We start from the raw sequence: 16,567 nt of genomic DNA on the forward strand, positions 1-16,567 counted from the left end.
AAGCAGCACCCCCTTCACCTTTTGTTGCATTTGCACCAAGAAAAGACATATGCGCCACCTTTCTCTGGAAAACAGCCCAACTCAAAGATTTCTTTTATTTTATACAAGATCATTTCTTTGTAACTTGGGGGGGGGGCATCTCGCTTTCAAAGGCATAATCTCTGTACGAGGCTGTTTTGCCATTGAAGGTGGAAGTTTATAACCGAGCGGTTAAGAGCACTGGATTCAAGCTCTGGTGTTTGATCAGTATAGTGTGAGTTCGAATACCGGTCGTGACACTTGCTACGCAAAATTGGGGAGGTAGTGCTTTCTGCTCTACAGGCCAGACTTCGGATTGATGATACCCCATCTGTATGGACTGTAAAAGGGGGTAACCCTGTTTTAGCCCTAGGAGTACATGGCAACGGCCTCTGGCAAAAAAATCATTGTAGCCCACACACCTTGAAGAGGCCTTCAGGCCTTGTGTGTCTGGCGACTTGCATAAAAATAAAAAATAAAATTTAAGTGCCATGAGCAATTTTGTGGATACCGACACTAAAGAAGACATCATTTTTATGAAATTATTAAAAGCACTCATTATAAGAGTTTGCTTTTTTTTATATTGCCTTGGGTATTGGGAAGTATAAACAATTTCATAAAAAAAATAATCTAGTCATGTTTGTGGTAAAACCGGGTACATTAATTTCTTTTATTATGAGTTGTGGTGGTTTTGCAAATGAGTAGTCAATTAAATAATCTATAATGAGTAAATAATAACAAGCTCAATATACATTTCCTGTATGTCTCAAGGTCATTTTGAAATAGCTGAACTGAAAACACAAGTGCACTTAAGTGGGTTTTCCTTCATAAGGGGCCATTCAGAATAATAATAATTTGGGGTGCTAATCATCCTTACTCGCAGCTAAGAGCTGAATTGCAAAGGACGCGGCTACAACGTGTTCGAGAAGCAGGCATGCAAGGGATCATTCAGCTGCCAGCCACATCAACCAATTATGACCACGGAGCACAGCCAAGATCGAAAGTGTTTGATTTTTTCCTAAAGGAGGAAAACCAGATAGTCTGGAAAACCCTCGTGGCACAGCAGAGAACCAACGCACAACTCAACTCACATATGGCCCCAACCGGGAATCGAACCGGAGTCACCTTGGTGAGAGGCGAGCGCTTTACGAACAAGCCAACCGTGCCACCCAGAATGGTCAATGTAAAAAACATTCCGGTGTTCTTTTTTAAGTTGGATTGACAAATCACTAACCCCATATTAAATGGCTTCATTACATATTATACACTGGGAAAACAAAGTAATGCCTCAAATGAACCAGATATTTGAGACCAAAGGTCTTCAACATCGGTTGTTTTCAATGGCTTTTCCCAGCTTGAACAAACATTCTGTAGTTTAATCAGGAATTAAATTGATGATGTTGGCCTGCTTGTTTTGAATTCCTTTTCTGTTTGTTTATATATAGATGTTCATATTTGTTCTCAAATAAAAAACTGAATATTTTTGTAATGTGACTGTCCCAGCCACAACTTTGAGGGGAACACAATTTAAATTTGTTAACACCGACAACAGGGAACGATTTCCTCCACCAATTTTGCGTATCAAAATTTGACTGTGAAATTGTGTGAACACTGATTGCTAATATTGAGTAGCAATTTATGACATTTTTTTAGTTGCGACTGATTTTGTGTAGCATTTTGCTCTGCTAAAAAGATAAATCGTTTGCTTGGCTATTGTTAATGGCACCTTAGAACAAAAAAAACATTGATACAGACAGAAACTTACACCAATGTTCCGATGAAATCTTGATACAAGCTAAATGTGAGCAAAGGTTCCGGAAGCTCTCTCAGATACTGTTTCAAGACACCTGTGGAAATGTACAACAAAATGGCAGAGTTCAATATGTAAGGTTAAAATAAGCAAAAGAGATAGAAGAACAGTGGATACAATTTACCAGGCCCCGTCTGGTCACCAAGAGTTGCTTGCCAGCCAAATCCTCTTCTAGGACCCAGGCTTGGAATCACACAGATGCAATGGCCTCCATTGCCCCTGGTCTTGGCCTTGGTGCCCCTTCAAAAGTTTCCAATTGACTTTAAGGTTTTCAAATGGAAGTGCCTATATGCAAAATGGAAATGGCCTTGCCCTTTCAAAGGTGAAATTCAAGGCCTGGGAAAGAAGAATCATAAGGCTGACCTTTACAAAACATTATCAAGACCTCTAGTGGGGACATTGGAGCTACGACTACAAACTGTTTTTTGGTGGTGGGGGGGGGGGTTTCAATGAGAAATCATGTGGCCACTTTATGGTGAGGGCTACACATACTGATTTAGTTTATCAGGCAATGTCATGTGAATTGCGCTAATAAAGATTTGTAGCGTTTTAAAGACACTGGACACTATTGGTAATTGTCAAAGACCAGTCTTCTCACTTGGTGTATCTCAACATGTATGCATAAAATAACAAACCTGTGTAAATTTGAGCTGAATTGGTCGGCGAAGTTGCAAGATAATAATGGGAAGAAAAAACACCCTTGTCACACGGAGTTTGTGTGCGTTTAGATGGTTGATTTCAAGACCTCAAATTCTAAATCTGAGGTCTCTAAATCAAATTTGTGGAAAATTGCTTCTTTCTCGAAAACTATGTCACTTCAGAGGGAGCCGTTTCTCACAATGTTTTATACTATCAACCTCTCCCCATTACTCGTCACCAAGTAAGGTTTTATGCTAATAATTATTTTGAGTAGTTACATGTGTACCAATAGTGTCCTTTAATTTAAAACTAACTTTATTTAACTTCATTTCTTATTTTGAGGTTTTTTATATCTTGTTAGTCAAGCTTTTATTAGGGCTAGTCTCCAAATATTTAGAATTACATAAACATATCAATAAATAAGTAAATAAACAAATGAAATCTGTCCCATGCTTTTTCTAGACGATTTGGAGGAAACATCAAAGGCGGTTTAAAACAGCAGGTCACAACTGCCTTTGTTTCTAATCAAATCTCTATCTGTAAATGATAAATCCGAAACCAACTCTACAGGTTGTGTACATTGTATTGGGACTGTTATCAGGTACCTTGCTAGGGAGATATAGAGGATTATCTTATGTATTGGGATATTACACCTCATGATTACACAGAGGCACTAAGGTTATCACTACAATCATCAGAGTAGCTCGAGGGGTACAAAAGTGATGTATTCCCTGAGATTAGATCAGTTAATATTTGTTATTCCGCTCATCATTAAGTGAATTGTACATACCATTCACAACTACTGGGTTTCATTTACAGTCAAGAGCTTTGTTGGCTTATCATCATTCAGCTAGGTTCAGCAATTTCTTTTTATATTCCCATTTTTATAGGCTGAAAGTAGGATTCAAATTTTCACAAAATTTTCCAAAACGACAACAAAAGCAAAACCGATTGATGACCATTTGAGCCATATTTTCTTTCTCTTAATCTGCATACTTTCAAAGGGGGCTATTTATAACAATGTTTTATAGCATCACCAGCTCTCCATTCCTCTTTACCAAGTAAGTTGTAAAATGTCATTATTTTTTGAAGTAATTACCAAAGGTACATCCTTCCTTTAAAGGCGCTGGACACTACTGTAATTACTCAAAATAATTGTTAGCAGAAAAATTTACTTGGTAACGAACATTGTGAGAGACGGCGACCACTGAAGCATCGTTGTTGTTGAGAAAGAGGTAATTCCTAACCCAAATTTTCAAAGACTTCAGGCCTTAAAGCCATTGGACCCTTTCGGTTCAGAAAAAAAAAAAAAGGTTCACAGATTTACAAATAACTTACGGGGTTTACAGAAGGCAATGGTGAAAGACTTCTCTTGAAATATTACTCCATGAAATGCTTTACTTTTTGAGAAAACAGCAAAACAATATAAACTCTCGTTAACGAATTACGGATTTATTTTAAACACATGTCATGACACGCCGCGGCGCAAAGCGCGGAAACAAGGGTGGGATTTTCCGTTGTTTTCTCCCGACTCCGATGACCGTTGAGCCTAAATTTTCACAGGTTTGTTATTTTATATAGAAGTTGTGATACACGAAGTGTGGGCCTTAGATAAATACTGTTTAGCGAAAAGGTCCAATGGCTTTAAGCTTTTTTAGGCATCTGAAAGCACACAAATTGTGCAACAAGGGTGTTTTTTCTTTCATTATTCTCTTCGATGGCCAATTGAGTCCAAATTTTCACAGATTTGGTATGTGGGATACACCTCGTGAGCATACCAGTTTGTGACAATTACTGGTTGACTCACCTGCTAATGCATGCTCCATTCCGAGGTCTACATCAATCTCTACATTGGCATCTCAAGCTGCCTTTTACAGCCTTGTTATGTGGGATACACCTCGTGAGCATACCAGTTTGTGACAATTACTGGTTGACTCACCTGCTAATGCATGCTCCATTCCGAGGTCTACATGTACATCAATCTCTACATTGGCATCTAGAGCTGCCTTTTACAGATTTGTTATGTGGGATACACCTCGTGAGCATACCAGTTTGTGACAATTACCAAACGTGTCTAGCGCCTACGAGCAATGAGTAGATAACTAACTGGTTGACTCACCTGCTAATGCATGCTCCATCCCGAGGTCTACATCAATCTCTACATTGGCATCTAAAGCTGCCTGTCAATCAATAAACAAAATAATTACAAACGTAGTATACAACAAGTATCTCAACTAGTGGTGTGACAATTGCTAAAAGTAAACGAATAACCTACTCTTTGTTTTCGGAACCATTCAGCCGATCTCATCCCATACAATGGACATATACAAACATGAATAGTGCAGTTCAAAAGGTAGTAGTGTATTTGAGCTTTCAATGAAAATCTTGAACGATTATGTTTATACAGGAAGATTAATCTATAGTTGTGTACACAAACTGAAAAGAATTTCATGCAGAAATCTCTAACACCTCATTCCTCAGAAGGGAATCGTTTCTCAAAATGTTAAATATTATCAACAGCAGCAGCGCTTCTCACCAAGTAAGTTTTTATAGTCATTAATTTTTGGAGTAATTACCAAGGGTACATGTACCCCTCCCTTTAAAGGGAAGGTACCTGTTTGTTAATTACTCAAAACAAATATTAACTTAAAAACTGACTTGGTAACTAGCTTAGGAGAGCTGTTGATAGTGTAAAACATTGTGAGAAACGGCTCCCTCTGAAGTAGCATAGATAGAAAGAGGTAATTTCTCACTAAAATAATAAAAGACTTCTAGCTATATTCCTATATGAAAGCTCACAGAACAAGGGTGTTTTTTCTCTCATTATTTTCTCGCAACTTCGAAGACCAATTGAGCTCAAACTTTCACAGGTTTGTTATTTTATACATATGTTGAGATACATCAGGGGCCAATATCATAGAGCTGCTTAAGCAAAAAATTTGCTTAAGAACGAAAATAGCTCGCTTATTTTACACATGTTACTGGCCAAAATTTCATGCCATATACATTGCTTATGACTAGTATTTAGCTGTTGTTCATAACAATTCAGTGGAGTCTTGGCCGGTAATCTGATTTTACTAAGCAATGAATTTTTTGCTTAAGCAAAATTCTGTGCTTAAGCAGCTCTATGAAATTGGGCCCAGGTGAGAAGACTGGTCTTTGACAATTACCACTAGTGTACAGTGTCTTCAACTTGCAAAAACGACTGAATTGTGACATTACATACCCTAATCATTTTCATCCTTGACGCACTACCAGCAATTCTGAACAGTCCCTCTTCATCGAGACCAAGCTCCATGATCCAGAAGATACAGGTCTCTAACGGTGATGCAATCTCTCTACCCTGGAGTCTTAGATGATCCTCCAAGGCAAGACCGAACACTCCTTGGGTCGGTGCTTCGGTCAGGTCATCATTCAGCTGAGGGATAAGTTTCTCCAGCCGAGCTAAGACATTCCGGTGGTACTGTGCTTGAGACTTCACCATCTGTTATCCCCCCCCAAAAAATATCAAACCTAGTCAACAACAATTCAACAAACTTCAGATGACTTTTAAGGCACTGGACATTTTTGGTAATTACTCAAAATAATTGTTTGCATAAAAAACTTTCTTGGTAGTAATGGAGAGTTGTTGGTAGTATAAAACATTGTGAGAAACAACACCCTCTGAAGTAAAGTAGTGTTGAGAAAGAGGTAACGTCTCACTCAAATATTAAATGACTTCAGGCCTGAAGCCTTTTATTTTGCATCTGAAAGCACACATAATGAGGGGAACAAAGGCGTTTTTATTTCTTTTGATATTCTCTTGCACTCCAATGTGCTTGAAGGAACACGTTGCCTTGGATCGGTCGAGTTGGTCTATAACAAGCATTTTTAACAGTTTGTTATAAAATACATATGGTTAGAAAGATGGTTTAAAAGTAGAATACAATGATCCATACAAATTTGCCTCAAAATTGCGTGGTTTTCCTTTTACTTTGCGAACTAACACGGTCGGCCATTTATGGAAGTCAACAAATTTACCCCCATAAATGTCCGACCTCGTTAGTCGATGAGGTAAAAGGGAAACCACGCAATTTCGAGTAATACTTGTGTTGATCATTATACATATGTATGCTACTTTTAAAATTTCTTTCTCATTATATATGCACTCATATACATATATAAAAAACAGTTACAAATGCTTTTCAAAGACCAACTCGTCCGATCCAAGGCAACGTGTTCCTTAAGCAGCTCTCTGAAATCAGCCCCTGATTAATAAGAAATACAAAGAGAGACTTACATCAACCAAACATCTAGCAAGCATTCCATCCTTGGCCACTAGACTCATCATCTCGGTTGCCAGACTCTCCTAAATATAAGAAACAGACAGTCTTTAACAATGAACATTTCACCTTCAGCACAGTCCATCTTAACTTAAGTACAAGTTGGTTTTGTATGAAGTTTGTCGGTCAAGTCTTACGACTTTCTCTTTAGAAGAATCTCTCTAAAAAATTAACGAAGTTTGACGAAATACTGAATGATCACTATTTTGTATAGGTCCTTTTATATAGGTTCTTGTGTGAATATTACATGAATATATTGGAATGTGTAATATCAAAAAGTAAAGTTCGCCTGTCTCTAAAGTACTTAAGACACCTGTCATCTTGTTGTCAGTGCTCTGATTCTTACAAGGCTTGACTATGGTAATGCCTTGCTGTTTGGGTCCAACTCAACAGACATACATGTACAACGACTCCAACGGCTACAAAACTGGGCTGCTAAACTTGTCTGTCGTGCCCAAAAGCATGACCACGCCACACCATACTTACAAGATCTTTACTGGCTGCCGATTACGGAGAGGATAACTTTCAAGATCTTGGTTTATGTGTATAAATGCCTCAACAACACAGCTCCTGGCTATTTATCCTCTTGCCTGTCTCTCCATCGGCCTTGGCGCTCAAGTCTACGCTCAGCATCCGACACTTCTCGCCTCATGAAACCTAACTCAATCAAGCTTCTTAAGTCGGCCTCAAGTCGCACATTCTCACATTTTGCTCCACACACCTGGAATGCACTCTCCACCTCAATCAGGAAATCCGACTCTCTTCGAACATTTAAGAAGTGTATCAAACATTCTCTATATCCTATCTAATGCACTGCGTTCTTGACGTAGTGGCACTATATAAATGCCCTTTATGTATGTATGTATGTATGTAAATCAAAATGATATCAATGGACTTTTCCTTTGTCCAAATCGAAACAAGGCACCGCTTCATTACAACTTTCTGTTTCTATTGTCTGTTTCACAGGGCATTGGATCAGTTTCAACGGGATGGTAACTATTTTATTGAGTTTTATTGCAAACTTAAATGATATAATTCAACATATTAAGGTTCTTCAATTATATTGCTATGTTTTTTGTGGTGTACTGTAGCCAAGTGGTCTGGCGTACATCACACTTGGGCCAAGTCATTTTAAGTGTGCATTCAAATCCTTGTCATGACATTCGTGTTCTTGAGCAAGAAACTTAACCATTATTGTTTCTCTTAACCCAGGTGTATAGAGGGGAACCGGCGAAGGAACTAAGATGGTACTTGTAGGATGAACCCCTTAAGGGCTAACATAGGCTGCTTGAGGTTGTTTCAGGGAGTAGATGAAAATCGAGGAGTACATACAGCTAAGCTCGGGCGATACCACGGTTTCTATCGAATATCGCGATACTAATTAGGAAACCATTTCGATATCGGATCGATTTGGTTTTAATTGAAATATCGATATATCGATTAAGTATCGCAATATTGATTAAGTATTGCGATATCAATTAAGTAATGAGATATCAATTAAGTATTGAGATATCGATTAAGTACCGCGATATCGATTAAGTATCGCGATATCGATTAATTATCGCGATGTATTTCCTAGCCGAGACATCTTGCACCCCATAGGTTTTGAGTAAAACCTGAAGAATAGGTCGTTAGAACACCTCTCTTATGCTATGACTGTCTCTTCTACAACTTTCACTGGGAGTTTGAAAACTGATGGTGTCAAATTTAATTAACCGCGACTATATCGAACATCGCCATATGTTGTAAATGATATATCGTGAATAAAATAAATCGATATCGCCCAAGCTTACATATTGATATACAGGTTGATATACAGGTATACTAAAGTTTGCAAGCGCCTTGATCTTGCTGCTAGGATATGTCCACTATCGTTTAATTATGCGCTGTTGAGCCTTAGCCAAAATAAGAGCTGATTAAAGGATAGATTTCTATGCCATACAGACTTATCTCATTTCCACAACAGAATATCTTATGGCCGTCCTGGTTTCTTTTTTTCCCTTCCTATATAAATACAATGCTATCTTGTTTTTTGAAATATATGAACTTGTCGTTGACAGAGATAGTGGAATATAAAACTTAAATTTGGTCACTTTAAAATCATATGTTATATCCCCAGATTTTACTTTTTGTTTTCACTTGTGCCAAACATCCCTTTCCATGATTGGTAAGAAAATATCTACATGTATGCCTTTGAAACAGAATATCTTATGGCCGTCCCAGTTTCTTTCTTTTTTCTTTCCTAGTTTTAATCCAAATACCATTACAATGCGATCTTGTTTTGTGAAATGCATGAACTCGCAATAGATGAGTGTATAAAGTTCACGAGTTTAAGATCACCCATTTCCTTATTGAGAAATTGTTGAACCATTTGAGCTTTCTGAGGTTCATGAGATGCAGTGTGTACAACTAGTGTAGCTCTTGACAAGGGGTGTTGGTTTATGGAAAAACCTGCAAATCAAACCTCCCTCCTTGCGCCTTGAACATCTGTAAAGATTGATTTGTCGCATTACAAATACCTACTATTATTATTATTATTAACACTGTCACATGGTTTTTCTAGTGTGAATTCACATCAACATTATTCTTCCTTTTTTTTTTCAATTCAATTGAATTCAAGTCAAAGCAACATTTATTTCCACAGAAAAAAAAAGGATTTTTCATAAAATAAAATGTATCTTTGTGTTGCCTTGGTAGATTCCAAAGTCAATAGCATTCCATGAGCGATAATGCCTTCTTGTGATAACATACATATTATGGATCGTACAGTTGATGACACTTTATAAAAAAGTAAATGAAAAAGATTGTACATGTGCGACCATACATGTAATAATAATAATAATAATTTGGGGGGCTAATCATCCTTACTCGCAGCTAAGAGCTGAAGTCCGAAGGACGCGGCTACAACGTGTTGGAGAAGCAGGCATGCAAGGGCGCCTTTGGCTGCCAGCCACATCAACCCATTATGACCACGGAGCACAGCCAAGATCGAAAGTGTTTGATTTTTCCTGAGGGAGGAAAACCTGATGTTCTGGAAAACCCTCATGGCACAGCAGAGAACCAACACACAACTCAACTCACATATGGCCCCGGCCGGGAATCGAACCTGGGTGACCTTGGTGAGAGGCGTGCGCTTTGCGCACACGCCAACCATGGCACTGAAAGAGTTAACATCCTATTAGAGAATACAATGTCTTAGCTAATGCGGAGGCATGTTTTGAAAAAGCAGGGTTTGACAAGGAACAGCCTTTCAACATTATAAAAAACTAACACAAAAAAAACTAGACAAAGGCGAGAAGACAATGTCCGTGCATTGTGCATACACGTAATAGGTTAGAATACAAAGCATTAAAACTTGAAATTCTTACTTGTCAGACGCTTAGGTTAAGACAGTTGAGAACTGAGAATTAACAATGGTGTATTTTGATTACCTTGCAAGCGTCTACCTTCCACTGGCATTGTTCCATCTCCTCTTTAATGGCGTCTAACTTGGCTAAATGTTCTTTGTCGATACCCTTGCTTGATGCTGTCTGATATCTGAACAATCAAAATGAATGTATACAATTACAAAATGAAAGCCATTTCAAGTAAATTTCAGTGCTGGTAATGTGCATGCAAATGATAAATAGTTTATAAACCACAATAGGGTGTCTTGACGAGCAGTTTAGAGTGTAAAATTCAAGTTCTGGTGGTTGAGTAAATCAGAGTGTGGGTTCGAATCCCAGTCATGACACTTGTGTCCTTTACTATAATTCCTACTCTTCACACAGGGGTATAAATCGGTTCCTGCAAGGCTAGAGTCTAATATTGTGTTTGAAAAAGCCTTTAAAGCCCCATGACAGCCCAGGGCTGAGATCTGAAGGTACTCAATTCCAGCTAGCAAAGTACTCATAACTTGAAGTCCGTTCTCGATACTTGTCTCAAAAAGAACTCATACACATAAACTACTCAGCCAATGACTACAACACCCCAGCTAGATGCCCTGCAACATACTCAACCGTCTTTCCGAAGGAACTCGTACTGGTACTCGGTTGAAAAGTACTCATACTCAAAGTTGGCAGTATATACTTGTCTCAAATAGGACTCATACTTGAGGACAAGTCGGCCTACTGTATGACATTGACTTCAATGTGGTAATAGAAAATTAAAGACCTTACCTTCCTTTAACGGAATCTAAATCCAATGTTAGCCGGTTGAGTTTCCTCTTCATCGACATTATACTTGGGATCTCATTCTAGAAAAAAAATAGTACAACAAGTCAATGTACTTTTTACAAAAACCATGATTTTGTAGTGGATAGGTGGTTTGTTAAAGTCACCTGGAAATATAATTTTTTTTTCTTTCAAACATAAGAGTATATGCTTACGAACAATAAAACAATTTTTTTAGTAATTGTTTGCACGATTTATATGTTTAAAAAATATATAAAGTTGTTTGGGGGGCTGACTCCGCCTACCCCTTTTGTGACGTCAATCGAGGCAGACTTTGCCTGCAATGCGTATAGTAAACACACGTGCAAAGTACATGTACGTCCAAGTCGTGAGTTGGTACATTTCAAAAAGTGTTTTTCTGCATTCAGCAGCAATACACCTGGTCGGCATTGCCGAAAAAAAGTAAAATAATGTTTTTTGAAACGTACAAACTCACGACTTGGTCCGTACATGTACTTTGCAATTGTGTTTACTCTACGCATTACAGGCAAAGTCTGCCTCGTTTGACTTCACGAACAGCGCCCTCTCGGGTCGGGGTCTACTCTTAAATTTGTAAATAACCTAAGAACTGATTTTTTTAAACCTTAGTTAACTGTTTATTCACATTCCACTCATCAAAACACATTATTAGTGACAAAAGCTTTATTTTGAAAAAATACCACTTCCAGGTGACTTTAACAATTGAAAGTCTTCACACCATCCTCGGTTCGTCAACATGAGAGCATTATGGGAAGTAGTAATTTGATGTACAGTACAGGTTTTTTATTTTTTATTGTAAACTTTGTAGCAAGTTAGCCCCTGGGCTACGAATAATAAGGGAATCAATGTGTGGTGAAGAGGTGTTCAACTAGTGGTTTAAACCCAACGAGGCCTGGTTCTTGATAGTTTTTACCGAGACGAAGTCGAGGTAAATTATCAAGAACCAGGCCTCCACGGGTTCAAACCACTAGTTGAAAACCGATTCAACACACTTTGATTCCCATTTACAAATACCTTTTCGTTCAAAAAACATCAATGATAATTGTTCAATGATTTCTTTTTAACACAACACCCCTCCAGCTATGAAATGGTAAGGTCCTCGAGTAAACAACTCCTTATAGGAGCTTGCTGTGCACTTTACGCGTATTGCCTGATGTGGCACAACTGTTCCAGCCGTTGCTCTCGACCAATAGGATTGAAGAAACTTTCCCGCTCACAATCAGTTATAAACACTGGTCATTATCAAAGGTTTAAACACCCCCACATGACGCGCTCTCCACCAATAGGAATAGCGAAACTGTCTGAGGTATTTATGAATTCTTTTTAAATAAACCAGAAATAATATTATCTACAATGACTATACTAACATCCAGAAGGAGACTGAAGGGGGTAATAACAAGGTTTTCTAGTCCCATCTCGTGGCTAGTAAGCTCCTGGCCGATGTTGGTCCACACCTCGGCTGATTTACCAAGAGTCAACCTGTGTATCAAATAAGAAATGAAGTTATCATAATAATAATGGCCATTTGCAACTCGCCATATCTGTCAACTTGACACTCTTGGCACAGGTTTTGAGAAAATTATGTTGGTACCTTGGAGGAATTACAATCTTGACAAAAAAATTAAAAAACAATTGTATGTTAATAGTTTTTTCGGAGATAAAAAATAATAATGATATAATAATAATACAAGATGATTAAATGGTACATAATGCAGGAGCCTCTATGAGCAAAACAAAAGATGAAAACCAATATACAACTGTATATTACAATCAATTGTTTCAAACGAAAGATTCAAACTAATGAGTCTTAAAAAGGCCCTTGAAAATAATCTGAAGAGAGGCAGCTTGGCAAATATGAAGAGGTAAGTTGTTCCATAACGAAGATGCAACGAAGTGGAAAGCTCTTTTAACCATAGAATTTAGTGGAAAAGGTAGTTTGAGTAAGTAAAGAGTTTTTACCCATAAACTGATGTGTGTTGTAAAAGCACTGTATACTTTCCAAAGTTCTTATTCACAAAACTGCCTCTAGACGCCTGGCTAGCTCGGTGGACTAGTGGTAAGAGATTAGGGCCCAATATCATGGCCCTGCTTACCGTAAGCACAGAATCGGCGCTTACGGAAGCAGCGAATTCTGTGCTTACGGCAAGCATATTCCACGGGTTTTGGCTTCTGCTCGTGTGTACTCTACGTTACTAGGCATTCTCTGCTTACAAGGCTAGCATAGAAATTCGGCGCTTGCAGGTAAGCGGGGAATTGTAAGCGCAGAATTCGGCGGTCAGCAGAGCCATAAAATTGAACCCTGCTCTAGCAATGCAAAGGTCATGGGTTCAAATCCCAACCAAGTGATTTGGCTACGTTTTTCGCAGAACTTGGGAAAGTACTCAGTATACAGTGCTTTTAATAAACTTGGTGTAAGTGGAAAAACACAATATAAAGAAATCAATATGTTTTAACAACACTCTATGGGCAAGTCTTCCTTATTCTTCTTGTTTTTTTTGTTTTTTTCATTTACGACTTCTCCATACCCAATCATTCGGTTTTATCTCACTCAGAAGAAGACATAGCTCCACGTTTGTTTTCAATAATGTCCCTGATCTAAATCTTGCTTACCCAAAGACGGAAGTTTCCCCCAATGCTTGGCTTGAATCCATCATACTCTGTCCCAACATGGTATGAGGAAGCTTCCTCTGTAACATGATCAAAAAAAGAACAATATTATTCTCCATTACTTTACAATGCTCAATAGACCCTTAACGCGAAACGCTAAACTGATGTGCATGTTTTCACGCACAAAGAATAGCTACAGTATCGTCCAATCATTTGCCTCCTTGGATCCCAGTGAGGGTGCTTTTTGATCCCAGTGAGGGCGCTTTTTGACCCCAGTGAGGGCGCTTTTTGACCCAAGTGAGGGCCCTTTTAGACCCCAGTGAGGGTGCTTTTTTACCCCAGTGGAGGGCGCTTTTTGACCCCAGTGAGGGGGCTTTTTGAGCGTGTGAATCACATGCATGGGGTCTACATCATAAAAATAACAACACAGTTTGTAGCCCTTTCTGAACCTGAAGGACATCTGATCAATGTGCCCAATATTTGTTTCTAAAGGTACATAAATGCAAAGCTATTTTTTGATTTATAAGACCCATGTAATTGTGACGCACTACATGTACGGAACAGCATAGAGCAAGCTATCCCACCTACTTATGGGGCTACATGTAAAAACAGTGTTTCCCCTTAACCAGGTTAACAGTCCGTAAGGATGTACATGTAGGTATGGAAATCATCCACTAGGAATGAGCACAATGCACCTTTCCAGCTTTTTAAGAAGCAATTATGGTAAAGTGGCTTGCCAAATGACTGGGTATCGTACCCACACTCTGCTGGTGAGATCGCCAGAGCTTGGGTTCGTTGAATTAGACCGCTTGGCCACAACACACCAAAAAAAAATTATTTGTGCATTAATGAGTGTTCACATTACCTCAATGGCTGCATGTACATTATAGAATTCTACATGATTTCTACAATCTGCATTTGTAATTATATTGACTGAGTGTACTTTGGTGTCAACCATAGAACTCAATTTCCTCAATTATTATATTTCCTTTAAAACTGCTGGCGGCAACTCAAAAAAACAAGTGTTTCTGTAAATATTTTTGTGATTTCTCTTCTCAAAACAAGAAGTTACATGTACTTCTATGCTTGCATCCTTGTTGGTTCACACTTTTTTCTCTGTAAAGCGCCTTGAGCGTCTTTTTGTGTATTCCAACTATGAGTGATTCTTCCTACATTAGCGCTACCACCTTTTGAAATGAAATGTCCACATGTAAGTTAGAAATATTAAGGGAATAAAAGGGTAGCGACCAGTACTTTAATTAAGGGAATGAAAGGGTAGCGACGAGTTCTTACATGGCCGTTTAGAGCCGGCAGGGTCGAATTGCCGTGTGATAAAGGCCAGAGCCGAAGGTGAGGGCCTTTAGCGCACGGCAACGACCCTGCAAGGTGTTAAACAGACGTTTCAGAACGAGTCACTACTCTTTTATTCCCATTCATAAAGGCCCTTTTGTTAAAAAACTTTTAAAAAATACAATTACAGACTCTTTGACAATTGAAAATTTTAGGTTTGAAATATTTTTTTCAAAAACTTTGTGAAGAGTCTGTTGCGAGTGGGTTGTGTGTACGCGCGCGCGCTTAGAAATAGATTATACGCGCTCGCTTAAAAATAGATTACGCGCGCTCGCTTAAAAATAGATTACGCGCGCGCGCTTAAAAATAGATTATGCGCTGTTAATAAAAGCTATGAATGCGTTCCGCGTTATAATCTTGCGCGCCTGACATGTGGAAGCCGGTCGGTCATAAACACTGGTTTCAAAACTTTGTGAAGAATCTGTTTGATGCGCGTGGGTTGTGTGTACGCGCGTGCGCTTAGATTACGCGATGTCACTAATTCCTATGAATTGCGTTCCCCATGATAATATTGGCGTTTGCACCCGACATGCGGAAGCCAGCCAGTTACAAACAGCTCCAGCTGGTCATTATTAACCATTAAAACACCCCAACGTGACCACTCTTCACCAATAGGTCTGGGGTATTTATGAAAGTCGTTTAAAACTATCCAATTGTTCCAAAAAGCAAAGTATCCGTTCCCTTTAAGTGCTGCAGGTTGTTAAAGTTCAATTCTGACACACAGCCCCTGTGGATTTGTTCTCCACAGCATACACACTAATCCCAAAGCAAGGAAAACACAATGCTGCTCACATAGTTAATCATTTTGAACTGTACTGTTTTCATGCATGGTTCATGCAAGAAATACATTGTACACATATCGCACACCATAAAACATGTAGACTGTGTAAACTGCAAAGTCTCTCATTAATTAACAGAGAAATATATACAAACAATGAGGTCAATTCAATTAGTCTACCCTTTTATCAAAGCATGTCAGGTTGCAAGATTATGTTCTTTAAAATATTTCCTAAATTGTAATGTGTATCCAATATATGACAATGTGTGAACCATTTATTCTTGTGAGGTCAAGGCAGTTTTTCCTTATTAAAAGAGCACCTCCATGAGGAGCATGTAAATAGTATTGGAATATTTCAAGGGTCGGAACAGGGGCATAGACAAATTGCCTATGGTGCCCCTCTACAAGAATGTACAGACCCCTTGCATTGTCTCCTTTGTCCATGAATCGTGCATGGGTGAAAGGCTATCATTGGCTGAGAGCCATACGCAATGCGCACACTTTTCCAGTGTTTGTTATCTAAGATGGTTGTCAATGACATGCAATGCATGCTACATGTACATGAGAACACCACATTCACTGTTTACAAGTGTGCTACATGTACATATAATGTAAAATATAGCAGCAATACATGTATACAACCTACATGCTTACAAGCTTTGCTTCTTAGTGAGCTCCCCCTACAGTATCATTAAAGTGTATTATTTCCTCCTGGCTTTACTGTATTATTTGGCACATGTTTATTATTGCCTATTTACAATGTTATTGTAGAAAACAATAAACCCAAACCAAACCAAACCAAACACAATTAAACACTGAATGACCAGATACCACAGGGTATGAAGACACCTCC

The 16,567-nt window shown here is 38.6% G+C and overlaps 1 protein-coding gene across 3 annotated transcripts in view; it reads right to left on the reverse strand.

Annotated features, from left to right (window-relative positions):
* LOC117293010 (rho GTPase-activating protein 17-like) overlaps nucleotides 1-16,567 on the reverse strand; it is a 41,843-nt gene that overhangs the window by 13,133 nt on the left and 12,143 nt on the right. For all 3 annotated transcript variants that reach the window (XM_033775213.1, XM_033775212.1, XM_033775214.1), the window contains 8 exons: nucleotides 13,590-13,666; nucleotides 12,347-12,458; nucleotides 10,947-11,023; nucleotides 10,221-10,326; nucleotides 6,747-6,815; nucleotides 5,694-5,951; nucleotides 4,587-4,647; nucleotides 1,784-1,865 (listed from right to left, as the gene is read on the reverse strand). In XM_033775213.1, coding sequence (XP_033631104.1) covers nucleotides 1,784-1,865; nucleotides 4,587-4,647; nucleotides 5,694-5,951; nucleotides 6,747-6,815; nucleotides 10,221-10,326; nucleotides 10,947-11,023; nucleotides 12,347-12,458; nucleotides 13,590-13,666 — 842 coding nt within the window. The remainder of the gene's footprint in view (nucleotides 1-1,783; nucleotides 1,866-4,586; nucleotides 4,648-5,693; nucleotides 5,952-6,746; nucleotides 6,816-10,220; nucleotides 10,327-10,946; nucleotides 11,024-12,346; nucleotides 12,459-13,589; nucleotides 13,667-16,567) is intronic.

Source organism: Asterias rubens, chromosome 7 (genome assembly GCF_902459465.1).
Source record: "Asterias rubens chromosome 7, eAstRub1.3, whole genome shotgun sequence".
In the NCBI taxonomy this organism is placed as follows: Eukaryota; Metazoa; Echinodermata; class Asteroidea; order Forcipulatida; family Asteriidae; genus Asterias; species Asterias rubens.